Source organism: Microcebus murinus, chromosome 11 (assembly GCF_040939455.1).
Source record: "Microcebus murinus isolate Inina chromosome 11, M.murinus_Inina_mat1.0, whole genome shotgun sequence".
Classification (NCBI taxonomy): Eukaryota; Metazoa; Chordata; class Mammalia; order Primates; family Cheirogaleidae; genus Microcebus; species Microcebus murinus.
This window is the reverse complement of record NC_134114.1, coordinates 55,091,218-55,114,923: the sequence shown is the minus strand read 5'-3', so window position 1 is coordinate 55,114,923 and position 23,706 is coordinate 55,091,218. Positions and strand designations below refer to the sequence as shown.

Sequence of the window (23,706 nt, the reverse complement as noted above, 5' to 3'; positions counted from 1 at the left end):
GACTCTGTCTCAAAAAAAAAAAAAAAAAGGAAAACAAAAAAAAGTGTTTAGACATACTTACACATGCACAGAAAATATCTCAAAGAACATATACAAAGAGAGTATAATTGGGTTCTGATGTGGGTGGGTAGGGAGGGTATGTGTTCTTTTTTCACTATATACTTATACTCTTATTTTTTAACAAGAACACTTATTACTTATAATTTTTGAAAAGTTATTTTATAAAAGACCGTAAGCAAAGCCATGATCAGAGGGGTAAGCAACAATAGTAACCTTTCCTAAGCCTTCTTGTCCTTTGTGTTTTCCTTGCCTTTATGCCAGCCTCAAGACCAAGCTGTGGGACAGGCCATGCTATAAAGGCTTTTGAGTAGCCTAAATACTAAACAGTTGGGTTTGGGGGTTTTTTTTGTTGTTGTTTTGTTTGTTTTAAATATTGTTGTATTTCGCTGAGAATATCAACCCTGAAACTAGACCGCTGCTAAGGTAGCAATCCTGATTTAATTATTTGACTTTAATAATGAAATAACATTGCAGTACATGTCTGGGGATGAACAAATGACCCACCAGCGCTGCTGCCCGGTGCTGACCTCTAGTTCCTGGTGGAGCCCACAGGCTCGCGCTGTGGTTTCCGCGGGAGGAGGTAGCCCATGACGCTGGTCGAATTTCTCACCAATGAAAACAGAGGCTGGGGGATATTCCATAGATTTACCAACTTGTAGAGGCAAGAGCAGCTCACACCCAAACCACAGAATTCTTTATACTTTCCCTCAATACAGGCATTTCCAAGGAGTGGTCTGGGTGACTCTGATTATTTACATGGAAACAGAACAACCGTTTCAGTGAAGTTCTAAGGCTTAAATAAATCATAAGGGCTTAATCCCTATCACTGAGGGTTTGTTTTTCTCTTCAGAACTGGGGATCAGGGGAGTAATGGACACATGCTTTTGACTGGTATGGAATCAAAAACTTCTCTTTGAGAAGATCCAAACACCAAAGCAAAAACCCATAATTCTGATGGAGACCCAGAGGACAGCAGTGATTACTTGTGATTGTGCAATATATTCTAGCCCTCTCAGGGGCCTACAAAGGGTTAAAGTTTCAGGAACAAAGTTGTAATCCCTAAACTATGCATACTGATGAGATTATGGCCCCAGGGTTTATGAAATCTTGATAAGCAGGAAATTATAAGTTTGAAACTACTGCTGCAAACAACTGTAGTGACACACAAGAAAAACCAGTAGACAACTTCAATAAAGTCAGTTCAGCCTTCTGTCCTAAACAGCAGGGCAGCAAAACTGTACTCACTTGAAAATTACCAGGGCCCTCTTTCAGTAAATGAACCAGAGGACTGCAAAATATTTAAATTTTCAGGTATTTTAGGAATCAGTTTAGAAAAATTAAGCAACAGGACATGTAACACAAGAGCAAAGACGATCACATCCAAGGTACTTCTCTGCTGGGATGGAGTTCCTCAGACCTCCTATTAAGGGCCTAAGTTAGTTAGACTGGGGGTTTTCTAAGTCACTTTTCAAAGGCAAAAGAAACATGATGATTTGGGAAGCTTTTGCTTTAGCAAACATTCTTATGATTCTATTTCTCTAATCATTCCTTTTATACTTTTTCATATAGATTCAAAGGTTTGGTGAAAATGAACCCAAAAAAAGTACCTTTACTTTACCATATATTATCTACTAATTCTATTCTTTAATAGATTAATTGGATTAAATTTTGGGCCATCCATTCATGGAATACTACCTGGTCATTAAAAATAATGAGAAGCAGTGAATGAATGAGTTAAAAAAAATGATGATCTATATCTGATTTAGAAGTTAAAAAACATATATGCATATATATATGTAGATATACATACATATTCATTTTAAGAGTATAGTATACATATACTTTCTATGAACAAGTTATTATAAAAATTAGTTTTGTCTGGGAGATGAATCTTGGCAGGGGTAACAAAGAAGAAAATTCTTTATATGTTTTTGTTGAGGTTTTTTTGGGGGGGGGGAGTGGGGAGGACAGGGTCTTTCTCTGTCACCCACCCAGGCTGGAGTGCAGTGGCGCAATCATACCTGACTGTAACCTCAAACTCCTGGGCTCAACTGATCCTCCTGCCTCAGCCTCCTGAGTAGCTGAGACTACAGGTGCGTGTCACTGTGGCCAGTTTTGATTGCTTTTTTTTCTTTTTTTTTTTTTTTTACCACCAGTATATATTATAAAAATGACTAATATGGAAATGGCAAGTACAAAAAAAATTTTCTCCACTGACTCAGCCCATAGACAGCATGCAGGGCCACTGTGAGTCATTCGTTGCTGCTCCTTTTGCCCTTTTATCCTGTGTCCACCATCTGTAGGTTTCTTCCCTGTAAAATAAGGACAACCTTGCAGGCCTGCTATGAGACTGAAAGCAGAGCAGGAAAGCAAGCCAAGTGGCCCTGAAGTGAAAGGGGGCAGAGCACAGAGTTCTCGCCAGCAGTCAGGGACTAACAGTAATGATGCTACGTAATACTTATGAACACATTAAATGCACCAAACATTTTATCTGTATATGACTTCATGAGGAAGATACTATTATCTTCATTCTATCAGAGAGATGTCCCTGAGATGTCCCTTCCCTAAGGCAACAGAAACTTCCCTAAGGTAAGAAGCGATGGAGTCAGAATTCAGCCTGGCTCAGGACCTGCACTCTCAGCCACGAGTCTGTGCTGCTGCTTCAACACAAATTAAAGCAACAGTGAGATTTTTTTGCCCAATTAGATTGGCAACATTTCAAAAGATCAGTGGCATGGAGTGTGGATGAGCATTTGAGGCGACAGGTACACACATACTATTTTGGTTGAAGTATACCTTACTGAAGGCGATTTGGCAAGAGTTATCAAAATTTAATATGGACATCTAACTTTGGACCTGGCCATTCTACTTCCAGGAACTTATCCTTACAAAAATACTCCCAAAGATGTCTATATACAGCTATTCAGTGCAGCACTGTTTTAATGACCAAAAGGGTGGGGTGGTGTCAACTTAAGGAGCCATTGGTAGGGAAATAACTAAAGACATTGCAACATATCCAAAATATTAAATAGTCTGTGTCCTTTAAAAAAATGGTCAATCTGTAGACACAGGTGTGGAAAGAATTCTAAAACACATTGTTAAATGAAAAACAGCTATCACAGAGCATGGCGCAAGCATCGATCATTTCTGCTCAGAAGAAAGACACTCTTGGTCCCTTTCTCTCATTCCCTCCCAAACAAACACACAACTCAGAAATAAGCTGTAAAAAAAATCGTGTTGTTTATAAATCAATCATATAATAAAATAATTATTTTTAAAAGTCACAAATACAACAGTTGTATGAAGTCAGTTTGGAGTCAAGAACCTCTTAACTATGTTACACATCCATTTACTTTAGTGCTTTCCAAAGAGATGTGGGCCAAACCCTGTGATGGCTTTACAATTTCATGTTTGCTAACGAGTGAACAAAACTGACAATAAATAATCCAGCAATTTTTAAAAATACTCAGTGGTAAAAGCTATTCTCAGTTACAAAACAATCCATTATTCAGACTACATAAAAATTCCACTGAAGTCAGTAAAAAGCTATACAAAATTTGTATTTACATGTTTAAAAACCTCATTGTACTTTTCTTGAAGTAATAAGACACACAAAAGCTCAAAGGATTAGTAATGAAAAGTCCTGATAAGTCCATAAACAGATTTCATTATAAGCTAAATGTAAGAAACACAAAATATTTGTTTGCTTTTTTTTTTTTTCCAAAAATTATCATGGCCCCTTGTCAAGCAGAAACAGCACTCAGACCAGTGGTTCTCAAACCTTTGGTGCCTAAACATCACACGGGCTTATAACATGCAGACTCCTGGGCCCTGTTCCCAGAGCCTGAGCTTTCATCACTGAATCTAAGGAATCTGCATTTTAAACAAGCGCCACAGTGATTTTGATGAAGTAGTCCAAAAACCCCACTCACTGAACATTCGTATCCTACTGTCCAATCCAAACTCACTGCTGTTGCTCAGAAACCTGACTCTGGGCAACTTGTATTACCTGTTTAGTTTCCTTGTTTGTCAAGTCAATCAATTGGACTGATCGATCACCTCCAAGGGCCCTCAAGCCCTAACAAGGCTATGATTGACCCCAGATGTAAAAGAAATACGGTGTTAGCTAAGAACTTAGTCTTTACACCAGGCCTAGTTTTTGCAAGTCACTGGGTTTCTGTCTTTTTCCCCCCTGCTGAAAAGTCTGCTTCTGTTAGCTCAGTTTCTCGGAGCATCTGAGCAGCGGAATTCTGCAACTGACATCTGTGTTAATTTGGGGGGACTTTTACCATGCAAACAGGGAAGCTTCTAGCAATCCTGAGACATCACATATGCACGGTACGTGATGAGACCCACTTGGTTAGGCAATAACAGACACGTCCCCATAAGATGAAGCAGGTCCGCATCCTACTGTATAACTTCCGTGTGAGGACCTGGAAAACTCAGTAGGAGGTTTTAACGCTGGTCGAACTTGAAGAGTAAGAGCTAGATTTCCTGGAGAATTTCTTTGAGGAGAGGGATACTTGCATCTGCTTTACGGTCCGGACGCTCCGACAAAGGAGAGCGTTCTTTGCGTGGTCCCTGAAATCTTGTGAAACAAAGTAATAGACAAAGGGGTCGATGCAGCTGTTGAGGGTGGAGAGGCAGAGGGCCACGATGTACAGGGCGTAGACGTGGCTCTGGCCTTGGCTTTTAATCAGGAAGTAATGCACCACGAGCAGAAGGTTACTAGGCGTGAAGCAGATCAGGTACATGGCCAGGACGGTGATGACGAGCTTGATGGCTCTCTTCCTCTTCCTCTCTGAGTTTTCGTCCATGGCCGAGGACCGCAGCACCCTGATCATCAGCACATAGGCAGAGGCCGTGAGGAAGGCTGGGAACAGGAAGACTCCAATGGCCAGAGAGAGGAAGTAGCTGAACATGTCCCCCACCAACACGTCCTCGGGCAGAACATCGTGACAGGTGGTGATGTTAAGAGCCGGAATGAAGATGGTCTGCTTCACAACATACAGGGGGACGGTGACCAGCAGAATCAGCAGCCATATCCCCAGGGAGACACCAACGGCAATGTTTGCCTTCTTCTTGGGGTGCGCCATGGGGTTCACGATGACCCAGTACCTCTGCACACTGAGGCAGGTCATGAAGAGAATGGAACAGTACATGTTGCCGTAGAAAAAGCCGATGAGCACCTTGCAAAGCGCTTCCCCGTACACCCAGTTGTTGCCGTGTATGTGATAGGCAATCTTCAAGGGGAACCAGATGACAGACAGGAGGTCGGCCAAGGCCAGGTTGGCCATGTAAATCACAGCCGGGTGCTTCTTCTTGCTTCGGAAAAGAAAGACCCACAGGGCCAAGCCATTACTTGGCAAACCAATCACAAATACAATTGTGTAGACAATCGGAAGAAAGACGGTAGTCAGTTTTCCAGTGAGGACGGACGCGGAAAACTCATCCACGGAGAAGCCTGGTTTCACTGTAACTCCTTTTACAGTGACGTGAGGTGGGCTGTCAATCTTCCCAATGAGACTTCTTCCTCCCGCGGGTCTTTTGGCTCCTGTACAAGACAGGCAGACAACAGTCATTACTGTAATAAACATTTCGGCAGTAATGCTAGTTGGTTCAAATGAAAGTACTTTAGATGAAGATGAAACTATACTACGGGAGGATTATATTATACAAAATGCTTACAGGGGCTTTCTTTGAGTGATGAGATTATTGGGATTTCTATTGTCTGGTTTTGTTTATTTTTGTGTGTTTTTTTCCTTACAACAAGTACTTTTTTTATTGGAGAGCTGTAGGGTGCATGTGGAACATGGAGTTCTAGGAATCTCAAAAAGACCAACAGCATTTCAACTGGCTTTCACTAACTGTCCACATTCGTTAGTTCCCAGCTGTTCTTATCATACTGTCCATCATCAGTCCTTGGATGGGCCAGTTAGTAAAACCCGGTTTAGGATTGTCTAATGATTCCTTTCCAAATTCTCAAGTGTGTGAAACAGCAAGCCCTACCCTGCCATCAGCTTTGTAAGTTCTCACTTCATAGTTGTCTATCCCACTCTGGCCCCGAGCCAGGATCCAGCCCGGCCTATTAGTCACACCCTATCCCAGAGCTTGGTCTAGGGAGATTCCCAGGACCGCAAGGGGCATCCCCTTTCCACCCACAAGGATGGCTTCAACAATGGGCAGGGATTCCCCGAGTCTGTGCTAGCTCCCTGCAGACCTTCCACGGGAGCGGCTGGCAGGTGAGCCTTCTGGCCTCACGGCCGCTGGACAGGAGGGTGTGCTGATGACAGATTTGTGTTCTAACGTTCAAGCACTTAACACAGCAGGCTACCTTACTACCCCACTCCCATGTTATGAATTGAACTTTACAAACCACAAACAAATGAATGGCATGTCCACCCTACACCCCGCCCCAACCAAATGTCCAGGGACCTGCAGGAGACAGTGAGGAACAACTTGAGGGCATTGAATCATTTTGCTTTAATTCTGAGAAACAGCAGGCCTTAACCAAACAACTCGAACTGTAGGACAGCAGAGAGGACATTAAACCTACTCATGAGTTTATCTAACAATTTTTATGCCCGGTCATCATTTCGTTTTTCCTCTCGTAGCTTTGCACTATTGAGCAGGATCATTCGCATTTCAAGGCTTCCCTATTTTAGGCCTAACAGAGGCTTGCCTGGTGGAGTGTCGGAGGATGTAGAGATCCATACTTTGCCTTTAACTTCATGTAACGGGTTGAGAGGTAGCCCCAAAAAGATATCCGTGTCCTAACCCCCGGAATCTGTGAATATTATCTTATTTAGCAAAAGGGTCTTTGCAAGTATAATTGCAAACGATCTTAAGATGAGAAGACCATCCTAGATTATGTAGGTGGGCTCTAATTCCAATGAAAAAAATATATTTTTAAAGAAGCAGAAAGAAACTTGAGAGAGACAGAAGACAAGACACAGGAGAAAGTGGTATGAGACTAGAGGAAGAGATTGGAGTAATGCCAAGGAACAGGTCAATAAATGCATTATCACAAGGAAAACCCATTTTTTCCTCTGTACCAAAAACAAACAAACAAAAAAAAAACCAGTTATATAACTTGCTCCATAGAGGGAGGAAACTCCAGGCATTGATTATCCATAGCTACTGACATCACAAAAAGAGATAAGCATACTTCCTGTGCCGCCTCAGGGAAGACGCACCTGTGAAGTATCCTTGCCAGAAAAAGAACCTGAATCTTCCTGCCTCAGTCTGTTCGCACTGCTTTGATAAAGTACCACAGACTGGGTAGTGTAACGACAGAAATTTATTTCTCACGGTTCTAGAGACTAGAAGTCTGAGACTAGGGTGCCAACATGGCTGGGTTCTGGTGGGGGCTCTCTTTACGTTGAGACTATCAATTTCGTGTTGTATCCTCACGTGGCTAAGAAAGCGCTGTTAGTTCTCAGGTCTTTTCTTATGGAGGCCCTAATCCTGAGATTAAGACAGAGCCATCCTGACTAATTACCTCCCACGGGCCTCCACCTGCTACTACCATCTCAGCAGGGACTAGGGTCCAACGGATGAATGTGGGGGACACAAACATTCAGTCTGTAACACTAATCAAGCCCCTGAGTGTTAACACAAGAATGTAGTCAGCAAAATGCAGGCTGTGGGAATTGCTACGGGATAAAGGGACCTAGTTTCTTCAAAATGTAAATTACAAGGCAAAAAATAAGTGGTAGAATTTATAGATTAAAAGATTTAAAAGACATATAAGTCATATGATGTATATACCTTATTTGGATCCTGTTTCAAACAAACCATCAAATAATATTTATGACACTGGGAATGGTGGCTCATGCTTGTAACACCAGCACATTGGGAGGCTGAGGTGGGAGGATCGCTTGAGTATAGGAGTTCAAGACCAGCCTGGGCAAAGTAGCCAGACCCTGTTTCTACAAAATATTTCAAATTAGCTGGGCATGGTGGCATGTGCCTGTCGTCCTAGCTACTCTGGAGGCTGAGGTGGGAGGATCGTTTGAGCCCAGGAGTTTGAGGTTGCAGTGAGCTATGATGGTGCCACTGCACTCTAGCCTGGGTAACAGGATGAGACCCTGTCTCTGAAAAATATATATAACATTTATGAGACAATTATAAATTTGAACACTGAATATTTGGGAGTTTTTTGGTTTTTTTTAAGAGACAGAGTCTTACTCTGTTGCTCACACTAGAGTATAATAGAGTGATTATAGCTCATAACAACCTCAAACTCCTAGGCTCAAGCAATCCTCCTATCTTAGCCTCCTGAGTAGCTGGGACTACAGGCGTGAGTCATCTCATCTGGCCTTGAATATTTGATTATATTAAGAAGTTATAAGGCTGGGCACAGTGGCTCACACCTGTAATCCTAGCACTCTGGGAGGCCAAGGCAGGAGGATTGTTGAGCTCAGGAGTTTGAGACCAGCCTGAGCAAAAAAAATAGAAAAATTAGCTGGGTGTCATGGCACGCCTATAGTCCCAGCTACTAGGGAGGCTAAGCCAAGAGGATCACTTGAGCCCAGGATTTTGAGGTCACAGTGAGTTATGATGATGCCACTGCACTCCACCCAGAGTGACAGAGCAAGACTCTGTCTCAAAAACAAAAACAAAAAAGATTATTAGCTGGTCTGAGTGTGGTGGTGTTTATAACTAATCGATCACAACTAGTTACAGATTTCTTTATTCCTTCTCCACTCCCATTGACTAGCCTTAAAAAGAAAAAGAAAGAAAAAGAAATTATTGTTAGAAGATACTACAATGGTACTATGGTTATGTTTGAAAAAGAAATCCCTCATCTTTTATGAATACATTCTAAAATATTTTAGGGTGAAATTATATCTGGGATTTATTTCGAAATCACAAGGATTGGAACCTTCAGACATTGCTGATGGGAATATAAAATGGTGCAGTCACTGTGGAAAATTATCTGGAAATTCCTCGAATGCTTAAAGAAAGTTGCCACATGACCCAGTAACTCTACTGCTAGGTGTACAGGTGTCCACACAAAAACTTTTACACAAATGTTCACAGCAGCATTATTCATAATAGTCAAAAAGTATTAACAATCCAAATACCCATCAACAGATGGATACAGAAAATGTGGTATATGTATACAATGGAACATTATGCAATAAAAAATGAAGTATTGCTACATGCCATGACATGGATGAACATATGCTAAATGAAAGGAGCCAGTCACAGAGGACCACATATTGTATGATTCCATTTGTATTAAATATCTAGAATAGGGAAATCTATAAACAGAAAGTAGATTAGTATTCAACAAGGGCTGAGATGGGAAGATGGGTGGATGACAGCTAAGGTGTTTCTTTTGAGGTAATGAAAATGTCCTAAAATTGATAGTAGTGATGGTTGTACAATTCTAAGAATACACTAAAAGCCACTGAATTGTATACTTTAAGTAGTGAATTGTATGTTATGGAAATCTTAATACAGCTATTAAAAAAATAAGACATGGAAGAGGGGCGGGAGATGGGTTGGAGTATAGAAGAAAAAAGATTAGCCAAGAGTTAATAATTATTGAAGTTGAGTGGTAGGTCCATGGGATTCACTATAATAATCTACTTCTATATGGTTAAGATTTTTCCATAAAAACAAGCATATAGCAAGTCAGGAAGGTTCATGTCAAGAGAGCTCAAAAATATATTTTAAATAAGAATGCTAAAATAAAGAGAAAAAAGGAGCAAGGAAAGTCAATATAACAAAGGAAACGTGGCTTTGGGTTAGGTATAAGAAATATTTTTTAAAAAGGAAGAATTTTTTTTCTTATAATATTCCAACATAAAACCTTGAATGCTCTCAATCAAAAACACTGTTCACATTAGCTGTATTTTAAACGCAGGTGTAAAATATCAAGACACTGCTTGAAGGTCCCTGAAGCCCTTTCAGCCTAGGGCATAAGCTCGGACCCTGTGTAGTGTCTGATACCACTCACCAAAACTCACAGACATTCCCTGAAGAACTGGTGCTATCCCAGCTCCTCAACTGTACACCAGGTGAAATCTATTTCACAGCATTGTGGAAAGACTAAATGCACATATGAAGTTTAAAAATATATAACATACCTGGCTATAAGAGCATCCCCATTTTTAGGGCTGTAATCAACAATTCCTGTCCAAGTATGCAAAACCATGCACCCACCGATGCTCAAGGCAGCACCCCCTGCCACAGTGACAGACAAGCCGGAAATAGGTAACGTATATCCTCTCCCTAGTACTAACTTACCACACCCCCAGCACAGTTCCCAGCACTAAAAGTAGACATTACACTATTCAATAAACACGGAAATGGAAAAGACAGCCACAATATACTGTCAATTGAAAACAGACACTGGCAGAACAATATGCTCCCATTTGTATGATAAATTTATAACATACATTTATTTGCAAAATCTGAAGTCCATACTCAACAAACTATAAAAGTGGCTATCTCTGCAGAGTAGAATGGCTGGGGAAAGGAGAGCTTTTCTCTTTACACCCCTCTATATTATTTGGATTTTTTTTTAGCCCAAAGACGTATAAATGGGTACAATCTCTTTGGAGTGTAATTTGGCAAAATGTATCAAAATTTAAAATGTACTTGGCCCTATGACATAGCAATTTACTTCTAGGAATTTGTCCTGCACAGACTAATTAAAGTGCACAAAACAGCTTTATGTACAAGAATATTTACTGGAACATTGTTTATCACGGTAAAACAAAAAATGTCAACCTCAATATCTATCAGAAAGGGAACTAATTCAATTACCCATGAAATTTGTGCAATGAGTAATAGACCCCCTGTAAAAGTATGGACAGATTTCTATACACTGACCATGACTAGATTAGGTAAATAAATAAATAACACAGCATACACAGTATGATTCTTCTATTACTATAAAATAAATTATTTGTGCATAGAAAAGTCTAGTTGAGAGTGGAGAGCAGAGAGAATGGGAAATTTTCACTTTTTTTTAGACCCTTCTGATTTGTGCAATTTAGAGAAAAAATGAACTTAAAACTTTTACTTTAAAAAGCACTACTTGTTCTTTTAAGGATTCTCTTCCTGTGGCCCACCCTCCCCATCAAACTATGTATACAGCAAGTACTTTATTTGTGTTAACTCTCTTCCTCTCGCCCTCTCTTCTCTATGACTCCCTTCACCCCAAATATTCTTTTGTTCCCAACCTTTGGGAGCACAGGCTGAAAAAGACAAGGTTTCTATTGCCAGCTCCTCCTCCCTGGGTACACTTTTAGTACATTTTCACAAGAGTTCTTTCACGATGAACTGTTTTCCTCAATACTTGCCCAACTAACAAAACCATAAAAAAGTCAAGATACAGGCTTCACTAAAACATCACCCATCAAGGTTAATTAGTAACTACAGGCAAGCAAAGGGACCAAACACAAATTTAAACTCCCAGCTTCTAGTTCATTACAGTGTTCTGACATATTACAAAACATTGGAAATACCATATGTCTATCAACAAAAGATTAATTTAAAAATTACGATATATCCTCCTGTTTTAGAGTCATTAAAAATGTTTTATATGTATTGACATGTTACTGATCAGCTTGTATAATATAGTATTTTAACATATAAAATATATAAACTTATGTGATATAGTATAATTTTCTGTATTTGTGAATACATATTTTATGCATGGATGTATGAAAGTATAGGAAAGTATATAAACCAAAATGTTAGCAATGATTGTTTTAGGTATTAAAGTTTGGAGTGATTTAATTAAAATTTTCCTCTTTTTTTTGGCCCATTTTTCCTCTATAGTGATCTCATATTACTTCTATAATTAAAAAACTAATTATAAGCAGGCTTAAATGCCACACTGCCTTCAATCAGCCAGGTCACTCTAGCGAGTCTCCTCATTCATTCTTCATTCACTATTTACTGAGGTCCTTTAGGCGATGACACCATGCTAGACGTTGCCATGGAGATGATGGTAGGGTCCCTGGCCTCCAGGAGTTTATGATACAGTGGGGGCACAGATTAAACATATTATGCAAATAATTATCAGTTACTATTGTGAGAGGAAAGAAAGGGGGCCAGGGGCCTGAGGGAGTGTTTTTCTTTCCTTGCTCCCTCCCCAATTCAGTGTCTCCCACTGGTAACACAAGGCGGCTGTATTCTAGGCTGAGTTTCTTCCTCTGAGGCAGTCCTTTGGTTTGGGAAGAAAGTCAAAGGCAGTATCTGCCCAGTAGCAAAGTGAGGAGCACAGGGGACCAAGCTAAACTGAAAGGGGATGAGCAAAGACCTGCCTTGAGGGACAGAAAGGCTTTGCTGATGCTCACTTTCTGTCTTTCTTTTTTATTTTTTGCTTTTTTTTTTAATTGCAGCATATTATGGGGGTACAAATGTTTAGGTTAGGTATATTGCCCTGGTTCCCCCACCCCGAGTCAGAGTTTATTAAAATCAATTTAGTTTCGAGTTGGGAGGAAAGGTCCTAAAGTGTTGATGTTACTCAACTAACCCTTTAAAAGAGTTACTCTGCAAAGGAATAAACGTATGGGGCTGGGGTCAGGAACAAGGTGCAATATTAAATAGCTTCTGGTTAATAAGTAACCTGATTTTTCTTTATTGTTAAGTCAAGTTCACCTTATACTTCAGGGACCTCCCCGACCCCAGCCCCTCACTTTGTAAATCAGAACAAGCCAAAATAATCAGGTATGCCTCCTATAGGAACTGTCTGAATCATAAAAGCGTTGAATCATCTACACCCACACATTTTTTAAAAAAAGTTTCCACCCATCAACCTTTTTGCTCCTGAATTTTAAATTTCAAATTTTAAAAGACACAGGCAAATGGAGAAGTGTTAATTACATTTTTCAATACTTCCCAGAAAAAAAATGCCTTTATTCTGATACTGATGAATAAAACGTATATCAGCTGAGCCGCTGTTTAAGCTTACACCGTAACACCCTTTTTCTGTAGTTCCAGAGGTAAAAGGACTACATTTTTCAATCTAATTCCAATTCACTGTGCTTTGTTCTTTTACTTCGTCTTGATGATGAGGAAGATAAAAGTCAGAAACTGCCTTTTACAGCAGGTCTGCAAATTTCACAGGGAAATTAAAACTTCCCTTTTAATACCACCGAGGCTGCCCCAAACAGCCGGTCTCAGCACCACAGTCGCGATGGAAGGCCAAACCCCCGCCACGCGCACAGGCCTGCTCAGCCCCGGAGAACGCGCCCTGGCAGGACGACTGGAGCACTCGCGGAGCAGCACACCCGCGGAAGGCGGCGGCCGGGCACAACCTGGCACCGAGCGCCGCCCGGGACAGCTCACACGCTGTTCCCAGGGCTGGCAGTTTCTGGCCTGCAAACCTGGGTGGCCGCCCGTCACAGCGCCGGAAGCTCACCTGGTCAAATACCAAAGCAGGGTCCAAAAAGTTCCACCCGTGAATCCACGTGACAGCCAAGTGGCCCCAAACTCGAGGCTGAGCTCCCGTTACCACCAGAACCCTGCAGGCCCCCACCCTGACTTTCATACCCCGGCCATGCACCCCGGGTGCCAGGAGCTGCAGGCCCCGGGTAGCTCTTGAACGCTGTGGGCAGAACCCAAAGAAAGGGCTCCAGTGGTTGTAGGGGAGCGCAAAAAGCGAGGTTCCTGGGCCACGAGTTGCCACCCACGCCACCTTGCCCTGCGCCGTCTACTCACTAATTCCAAGGGCCCCACAGGACCTGCAGGAGGAAGTCGCCAGGGTGTGCGAAAAGCTCCTAATGACTTAGTGTTTACAAAGACACCAGCCCGGGGGAGGCGACCCAGTCCTCTGGGTACCCGTTAGACACCAGCTACTGCTTCCTTCACCCCACTTCCCCGAACCCCGCTGGGGGTGGAGGTGGCTAGCGCGAGAACCTCTCCGGTAAAAGGGGTCTTTGGGGGCCTCTCGGCCTCCTGCCGGGCTCTGCCGACTTCAGCTGCTCCTGGATGTCCTACCAGGCTGCCCCCTTGGTTCAGAGAGCCCCCATCAAAGCCAGCAAGGGGGGTGGAGGGATGAGGGGCGGTGGCGGTGGTGCCCGCAGCAGAATACCCTTCGCACACCTGCCCCGCGCGCCCGGGACCCCAGCTCCTCAGCCGTGCGAGCCCTCCGTGGCCAAGTTTCTCACCTGGGATGGTGCGGTTGCAGGAGGCAGAGGCCGCCAGCAGGATGGCACCCGCCAGCAGCCACGCCGCGCTCAGGCCTCGCATCCTGCCCGCAGCCCCGACGCCGGGCGGGCGGGGAACCCGCCGCCACGGACTCGAAACTCAGAACTCCACCCGCCGCACCGAGAGAAAGCCAGCCTCTCGCCTGCCCCTGACGCGAGCCTCCGCGCGCGCCTCCCCAGGGCCGGATAAGGTTCAGGGAAACCGGAGTCGCCGGGTGCACCTGCGGGAGGCCCCGCCCCGGGCCCGGAGCGCGCGGCCGGGCCCCGCCCCTCCGCGTGCTCGGCGCCCGGCCCCGCCCGGCCACCTGGCCGCGAGCCTAGCCGCCCCCTGCTCCCGGGACCTAGGCCTAGGTCCCCGGGCCGCGCGCGGAGCCGCCCGCGGGCGGGGCTGGGTGGGTGAGGTGGCCACATTGGAATGCGAACGGCAGGAATCCCAGTCTGCGCTGTGCCTAGAACTACCTTTAACCTTCCATGACTCCTGGAGAGCTAGCGCCCGCAATCTCCCTCGCCTTTCCTGACTGTCAAAGAGCCAGGATCCGAGCTCGCTGCAGTTATCGCTGGCAATGGATACGGGGAGGTCTTCCCGGGGTAGTGGACGCTGCGGGACGCGGGATAAGCTTTGGATCCGCAGAGACAGGGCGGACAGCCGCAGACACCAACGAAAGCGGTGCGGAGCAGAAGGGTTAGGGTCTAGGATTAGGTTCCTGCTCCGTTGTTAACCAGCGGTGACCTTGAACAAACCTCTTCACCTTCTTCTATTCCTCTTCTGGGAGGGGGAGCAGGAGAGAATAAACGGAACGGCGACTTTAACTGCCAGGTGTCAACGCTTTAGGAGCACTATCTTGTTTCATCCCCTCAACAGCCAGTGCAATAAGTAGGGTTCTTCCCATTTCACAGGGGAGGAAATGGAGCTTAGAAAGATTATATAAATTGCCCAGAGTTACAGTTTATAAACAGTTTATAAATGTCTGTCACATTTAAACTCTAGTCTATGACTGCCACTTTCTTCTGTTAATCACTGCACTGTAAGGGCTTCTGCTAGAGGCTCTTCTGCATTCCGGCCCCACAGAGGCCAGATTAATATGTCAGCATGTAGACGGGGTGGGGAGAAGAGGACTGTGCCACTGGAGGTGAGTGCCCAGGGTCATCATCATGTTAGCAATGTCTTTTTATTTGCTTTAAAAAAGGTAGAATAAAACAAAGTTCACTCTTATCTAAATTGTTGGTACTGGAAGAAAAGAGAAGAGAGACATGGGTGTTTTCAGATATTTGAAGGATTAGCTTCTGGAAGGGACTAGATGTGTTTTGAGTAGCTCCAGAGAGCAGAAATAGGTAGAAGCCTGATTTCAGCTCAACTTGTAAAGAGATTTTTTAACACATTCCTGCCTGTCTTAGGTCTTAGGGCTGCCCACTGTGGCTGAGAACTGAATCACTGCAGGGCTCACAGCAAAAGACAAGGGCATCTGTCTGGCATGTTGGAAACAGGGTTCCTTCCCAGGGTCAGGGTCCAGAATGGGTGTGTCTCGATAGCCTCTTGAGGGGCTCAAGCCCTGAGAGAGAGTTCATGATTCTTCCTAGAAGAAAAAAGTTAGTTGCCAGAGACCATTATTCATTTCTGAACAAACATAAACTAAATGACCACAGTCACTAGGCCTGTAAGTGTCTAAGGCAGAGCTCATATCTGATAAAGGGCCTGTGGCTTGTGTGTGATCTCTTACTAAATCCACCATGGGGTCAATTAAGTGAACTAATGAGTTGCATGCACATTGAGGAAGACAAAATCGTATAAAATGTCATGTTAATCAATTGTTTCAACCATATAAAACATTTCCCCAAAATTATTCAAGTGGATGATTGGTAGTCTGTCTTTCCCTCTACCCTGACAGAGGGGCTCACAAGAGCAGGGAAATAAATGGCTAAAAAGGAACACACACAAATGCCCCTGAACATGCCATGAGAATGGAGGGATTGGTGTCTGCATGACAGAAATGGACTGTTTAAAAAAAAAAAAAATTCGCCCAATATTCACAGACAAGGGTAGCCAGAAAAAGCTGTCCAGTTGATGAAACAATTCCTTTTAATGACAGCCACATCTCTTAGGGGGGTCTCTGAGTACCCAAGAAAGGGGAGCTGTTATAGAATGACTGCCCTCAAAGTAGAATCTTCCTGTTCCCAGAGAAAAATGCATCAGGGTCCAGCGGTTTCACATTCGAGTTTTCACTGGTATTTTATGAGAATATGCTTTGAATCATCAAAATTTCCAAGAAAAGATCTTATTGAACAATGCTATGAGTTAATTATCTCAAGAATGGGGTTACTTACAGGAACCTGATAAAATGAACTATGCTCATTTGAGTCAGTTTATAGGTGTTTTTCCCTGGTAACTTTAGGAGGACAGTATTTGTTTTTTAGGTATTGGTGACTCCTTTGCCCTGAATGTATGGCTGTGTGTGGAACTGTACAGAGAAATGGCCACAGGCAATTCCAGACGACCTGGCTTCCAGAGATTGGGAACTTTGTGAAATTTCTCAGCCCTTATGACTCTAAGGAAGAATTTAGACACTAAGGGAAAAGGTATTTAATTCAAATAATTCTATAATCATTTATCAAATTCATCAAACTCTTCCTGAAGAAACAAAGTCCCTGACCTCTTGGGTCCTAATCAAATATAATTGGAGAAAAAGTTATGCTCATTCATTCACTCATTTGCTGAGCACTGACTGTGTACAAGTTTAGCAGTGCCCTTCACTACCCAACCTGACCGTAGAATTTGACACAATTTGATCTCCTCCTCTTTCTGGAATGTTATATTCATGTGGTCTCTAGGCTAACTCTTCTCCTGGTTCTCCACCTACCCACTGGCAACTCAAAAATTAGTTCTTTGTTGGTTCCTACCCACCCTCCTGACTTATATACTCTGCAGTGCCCTGGGTTAATCCTTGAGCTTCTTTTCTTCCCAATGTATACACTCAATCCTTTGGTGACCTCATTTAGTCCAATGGTGTTAAACACCATCTATATGCTGACAACTCCCAAATTTATATTTTTACCTGAGATTTTTCCAGTCCAGACATATAACGCATTTATCTAACTACTCAACATCTCCCCTTGGAGGTGTCTACAGGCATGTCAAGCATAAGTCCAAAACCAAATTTTGGATACACTCCACTCGCCTCCTCTTTCACAGTCTTCACTTCTCCTTAAATCACAACTCCATCCTTCCAATTGCTCAGATCAAAAATTTTGGGCCGGGCGCGGTGGCTCACGCCTGTAATCCTAGCTCTCTGGGAGGCCGAGGCGGGCGGATTGCTCAAGGTCAGGAGTTCAAAACCAGCCTGAGCAAGAGCGAGACCCCGTCTCTACTATAAATAGAAAGAAACTAATTGGCCAACTGATATATATATAAAAAAAAAAAATTAGCCGGGCATGGTGGCGCATGCCTGTAGTCCCAGCTACTCGGGAGGCTGAGACAGAAGGATCGCTCGAGCCCAGGAGTTTGAGGTTGCTGTGAGCTAGGCTGACGCCACGGCACTCACTCTAGCCTGGGCAACAAAGCGAGACTCTGTCTCAAAAAAAAAATAAAAAATAAAAAAAATAAAAATTTTGAAGTCATCCTTGACTTCTTTATGTTCCACATCAGATCTACCAGCAAATTCTATCCTGAAAAATGTATCTAAAATACCATCATGGTACAAGTTACCATTATCTTTTCCCCAGATTATTACAACAGTCTTATAACTTGTCTTCCTTTTTTTCTTCATAACCCTCTACACAGTCTTCTCTCAACGAAAGCGAGAGGATTCCTTAGAAGCCAGAGTGGGGCCTTACTCACCCAGCATCCTTAGCTTGTAAGCCATAGAGCTGAGAAGTCAGGATGGCCAAAGATTGAACCGGTGTTGGTGGTCTCTCATCTATCCAAGGCTTCCTAGACCCAAAGAAATAATCTCTAATGATAATCATTTCAGGCATTAGTGGCCAATTGCTAGCTAGCCTTATGGTCTTTGGAGTTTTTTAGCTTTTTAGCTTTTTTTCTGTCATTCAAACAAAAAGGGGAAAACATTTTTAAAGAAAATAGTTATGAAGACTTTCAAACTTGGACTAGAAGTGTGGTTGGGTGATGCATCACTGAGCCATGTGTGAGTTAGCCATGACATTGTGGGAAATACAGCCACCATAGCAATCGTACTTTTCTGAAGAACAATAATGCTATAGGGAGCAGAACTAGCACCCCCAACCTCAGGAAGGCTCAGGTGGCAGCGGCAGCCTCTGTGCCAGTGATTACTTAATGAAATAAGTGCATGATGGGGAGCAGGGTGGACAGTAGTCATTATGCCGTATGCTGATGACTAAAGAGATGGGAAAGGTTGATCTGCAGGGGCTGAGATGCTCGCTAAGCAGCTCTTGTGGTAGGATTGTATCCTCCACTCTCCCCAGTTCCACCTCCCTATCTCTTCCATCTGCAACTTCTACCTGATTGATTCTTTTTCTTTTGGTCCTGGTAAAGTTATCCTACCGATCTCAGTATGTGAAGTCAGGGTTAAGCATGGATGATGGTTCCCCTGCCAAGAGCTCCCGTTGCCCTCAGGATTAAAGTCCGGAGTCTTGGGTAAACACAAGACCTTCATAGGTGGGCACAGCGCAGGGTGGGGATGGCGCCAGTGTGGCCTACTGTGGGAAAGGAGGGTGACACCAAAGACAGACTTGGCCACTTTGCCCTACTCCGGAAGCTTTCAGAGTCAGAGGGGAGTCAGGGCTCACCTGCTCTAACCACTAGGGGTGAAAACAACCAGGCTCCTTTCAAAGAAACCTAACTGCTGACTTTTCTTATAAATTCGTTCCCAACATCCTCTTTAGATAAGTGGCAAAAGGGGACGGGGGAATATTCTAATACCAGAATGTTTTCTGCCAGTCGTGCTAGTTGTTCCTGCTTCTCTACTTCCAGCGACCACAGGCTCCACCCACCACTTTCAGTGGTTCCTGAGTAGCTCCTTCTTGGACTTTCATCTCAAAAAGAAATATTTCTTCTGTCTGATTACAAATGCAGCACAGGTTTGTTGGATTTATTGGAAAATACAAAAAAGAAAAGTGGCGGGGTGTGGTGGCTGACACCTGTAATCCTAGTACTCTGGGAGGCCAAGGCAGGAGGATCACTCAAGGTCAGGAGTTCGAAACTAGCCTGAGCAAGAGCGAGACCCTGTCTCTACTAAAAATTGAAAGAAATTAATTGGCCAACTAAAAATATATAGAAAAAATTAGCTGGGCATGGTGGCACATGCCTGTAGTAGTCCCAGCTACTCAGGAGGCTGAGGCAGGAGGATCGCTTGAGCCCAGGAGTTTGAGGTTGCTGTGAGCTAGGCTGATGTCATGGACTCTAGGCTGGGCAACAAAGCAAGACTCTGTCTCGCATAAAAACGAAAAAAGGGAAGGAAGGAAGAAAGGAAAGAGGAAAGGAGGGAGAAAGGAAAGATGAAAAGAAGAGAGGAATGAAGGAAGGAACCAAGGAAGGGAAGAAGGGAGGGTGGACTCAGAGATAACTACTCTTAACATTGGGCTGTCTTTCTAGTGAGCTTTCTTTTTAAAAAATCAGAGGGAGGCCGGGCGCTGTGGCTCACGCCTGTAATCCTAGCTCTTGGGAGGCCGAGGCGGGCGGATTGCTCAAGGTCAGGAGTTCAAAACCAGCCTGAGCAAGAGCGAGACCCCGTCTCTACTATAAATAGAAAGAAATTAATTGGCCAACTGATATATATATAAAAAAAAAAAAAAAAAAAAAATCAGAGGGAGATAACTTGCATACTTGTTTTGTTACTTAGTTTTCCTCCACTCAACAACATAGTGAACATTTCCCAAAATGGTTAAATATTCCTCCATAGCACCATTTCCAATTACCGCAGAATAGTTCATCTTCTCAGTCAATCTTAATTTAATTAATCCGTTATAAAATATCCAGATTATTTCACGTTTTTGTTGTGTTTTAAATAATACAGAGATAAACATATTATGATACATACAATTTCTTTCTGTAGTCCCAGACTATTTCTTTAGGAAAAAATATTTTTAGAGATGGACAGACTTGCTAAAGAAAAAAGTCTGTTTATTTAACAAGATCATAATGATTATTATCAAATTGTCCCTCAGAAATAATACACTAATTTATATTCCATCAGTGGTGCATGAGTGTTTTTATCTCCTTATATCTCCACCAGCATTGGGTGTTATAATTTTTAAAAATCTTTATTAATGTGATAATTCAGCCATCGTCTTTTTTTTTTTTTTTTTTGAGACAGAGTCTCGCTTTGTTGCCCAGGCTAGAGTGAGTGCTGTGGCATCAGCCTAGCTCACAGCAACCTCAAACTCCTGGGCTCAAGAGATCTTCCTGCCTCAGCCTCCCGAGTGGCTGGGACTACAGGCATGCGCCACCATGCCCGGCTAATTTTATATATATATATATATATATATATATATATATATATATATATATATATTACTTGGCCAATTAATTTCTTGCTATTTATAGTAGAGATGGGGTCTCGCTCTTGCTCAGGCTGGTTTAGAACTCCTGACCTTGAGCAATCCGCCTGCCTCAGCCTAGCCATCGTCCTTTGTTTAAGATTAGTCAACCCTCATCTTAACATTTACTTATGCAAGTAATAAGCCACACATGATGATTCAAGCCTATAATTCTAGCACTTGGAGAGGCTGAGGCCAAGGCCTTAGGATCTCTTGAGTTTGAGAGCAGCTTAAGGAAGAATGAGACCCCATCTCTACAAAAAATTTAAAAATTAGCCAGGTGTGTTGGGGTGTGCCTGTAGTCCTAGCTACTTGAGAGGCTGAGGCAGGAGGGTCCCTTGAGCCCAAGAGTTTGAGGTTGCAGTAAGCTGTGCCGATATCACTGCACTCTATCCAGGGGCCTGAGGGGACCCTCTCTCAACAAACACACACACACACACACACACACACACAAACAAAATCAAGTAGTAGAGGAGGGAAAATGATTCTTTAGGGGGGTGAGAAGAACCTAAAAGATGGGGAGTTGTGATTCTAAAGCATAATCTAAGCTCATAATCAGTAAATACCTGCATAGGTAGTATGTAGATCTTTAACAGTGATTTTACTTTGGTGGATATATCTCCTCTGCAATTGGAGTAGGAGACCTGCCTCAGGGTCCCTTGTACTTATTTACTACAGAATAGAGAGCAAATTAGGATACCTCTCAGCTAAGAGCTCTCTTATATGAAATCGTGCCATTAACACCCACACTGCCCATCCCACAGGGTGTTTGTGACAATGAAATGAGAAAGTGTGCATACGAGTCCTTTGGAAACCATGAAAGCACTCTACAAATGCAGAGGATTATTGTAATATCATTGCTGTCACTAATAGCAATATTGTTGTGACTAATATTGCTGTCACACATAGCAAAAGATCATGTTATGACTGATCTTAAATACATCATATTGGTCTTAACAAATCATTCCATAATCCCTAGCCGACTAAAGATCTTCCTTCTGCAACCTGGCAGAACCCTATTGGACCGTCATCCTCGAGATGTGACAGATTATCAGGATGAGAGAGACAGAGCTCAGAGCCACTTCCTAACAGCCCAGGAGCTTAGAGCTTATTTAATAGTTAGTTCCTCTGGGTGCATGAGACAGAGGCACCTACAAAAACCAATCAGGGATGTCAAAAGAGGAATTGAGACCAGTTTGCACTCTCAATTCTGTCTTTGTGAAAGCTACTTGTAGTTAGCACCAAGGACAAGCCCCACCAAGATTTTGGGAGGGACAGGAACTGGGCCAAGAACCTGTGGCCCCCAGCAGGGCCAGATTTCAGGTTTCTCTCAAGTGATTCGGAATCTTTGGTCCTTCCTCTGACCCTGTTCTCATCTAGACTCAGTTGCCCCATCCCTCCTCCAATCAGAAATGTCTCTTGCCTCTAGAAAGGGGACATTGTGATAAGGGCTGGGGCAGGGTGCCCAATAGTCCTGTATTAAATATTGCTTCTGTCACTTATTAACTGTATGATTCTGGTTAAGTTATTTCATCTCCCTGGGTGCCTGTCTTTTCCTCTATAAAATCAAGTCAATGCTATCTACCTTATAAGAATATTGTGAATATTCAAAGGACCAAAGGGCTATGCCACCCACCAGGGCCACCTCAAGGGCCACCTCAGTCTTAGTAGGGGCTGGCAGGAAGCTGCTATGTGCCTGGAATCCCTGGTACAACTGCAGGGAAAGGCAAAGGCCTGTGAAAAGCTAGTAAGGAGAGGAAACAATAGTCAGAGGGGTTTGGAGAACCGGGGGAGTCTGGATTTCTTGTGAAGTCTCAGGGGGCCGCATAGGCCCAGAGAGAAGAGTTACAGCAGGTGGGTTCCTGGCAATAGAAGGGCAGCTGGTGGGAATGTGGAAAAGGGAGGGCCTGGGAAATCTCGGGGAGGGAGGGTAGGGCAGTAATTCCCAGCTGCTCGGGGTGGCAGAAACCAGTTTGGTCCTGCTGTTTAGCTTTTGTGAGCTGCTCATTAGCATTTGAAGGAAGTGCCTGCAGAATACACCCCGAGTCTTTGGAGCCCTGCGGTGCGTGCAGGGCTGGAGGTGGGGGTGGGGAGTGAAATGGCTCTCACTTCAGCCCTATTTCCCAAATCCAGATCCACCACCAATTCGGGACTCAATAAGAAGAGACTGAATCTCTGTTCCTCTCCCAGCTAAAGCCAAAATTTGTTCTATTTACAAAATAGAACAAATCTATCTACTTCTCAAGTTCTCAGCTACTTCTATCTATTTGTCCAATACACAAAGCATAATGATTTTGGAAAGAAAACAATTATTATAGTAAAAATAGGTAACATGATGAATGTATTAATTCAACCTTCACTGTATCTTACGAAATAGAGACTATTATCTTGTCGGAAATCAGATGATTTAGAAGTCGTTTCAGAAAACAGACACCAACTCTTGTGGTGCAGGCATTGCTTGTGTGTAACACTAAATGCATGTGTTACCAGATGATTCCCTAAATTTTCTGCACACTAAGAAAATTACTAGGTGTTTATTTCTTGGGATGGTGGGCGGTGTGGAATGAGGCCAATTTTTGCCTTTAGAGCCCAATGTTTTTTAATTCTCAAGGAATCACAACCAGGCACTGCATGTAAAACTGTCTTATCCACCTCATCCGGGAGGCAGAAAGACGTCCTGGAAGAGTATAGAATTTAAAGCACACAGAATCTCTGCTCCGTTCTGCCAGCTCTAATGCCGCCCAGTTACCGGCACACACAGTTCAGCCCAGTTATTCTGAAAGGAAACTCACTTTGGAAATGCAAATGACCCACCGAGGAGTGAGGAATGTTAGCGTCTGACATGTGAGCTGTGGCTTTGAAGACCGTTTGGGAAGCCCTCCGCGTTCCCCCAGGAATACCTCCCAGGGTGGTCGTTGGAGCCAAAAGAGATCAGAACAGCAAATAGGCTTGTGCAAAGTAT

General features: G+C 43.3%; 1 protein-coding gene across 1 annotated transcript; it reads right to left on the bottom strand.

Annotated features, from left to right (window-relative positions):
- Positions 1-3,278: 3,278 nt before the first annotated feature.
- F2RL1 (F2R like trypsin receptor 1) lies at positions 3,279-14,466 on the bottom strand. Its single transcript, XM_012738353.3, has 2 exons — positions 14,199-14,466; positions 3,279-5,614 (listed from the first exon to the last, which is right to left on the bottom strand). Exons 1-2 carry the CDS (start codon positions 14,278-14,280, stop codon positions 4,503-4,505), a joined length of 1,194 nt encoding a protein of 397 aa, XP_012593807.2. The 5' UTR covers positions 14,281-14,466; the 3' UTR covers positions 3,279-4,502.
- Between the last annotated feature and the right edge of the window lie 9,240 nt (positions 14,467-23,706).

Coding starts and splice junctions, on each gene's coding strand:
- F2RL1 (XM_012738353.3), bottom strand. CDS start 14,280: ATGCGAGGCCTGAGCGCGGCGTGGCTGCTGGCGGGTGCCATCCTGCTG. Junction 5,615..14,198: donor CTGCAACCGCACCATCCCAG/GTGAGAAACTTG, acceptor TGTCTTGTACAG/GAGCCAAAAGACCCGCGGGA.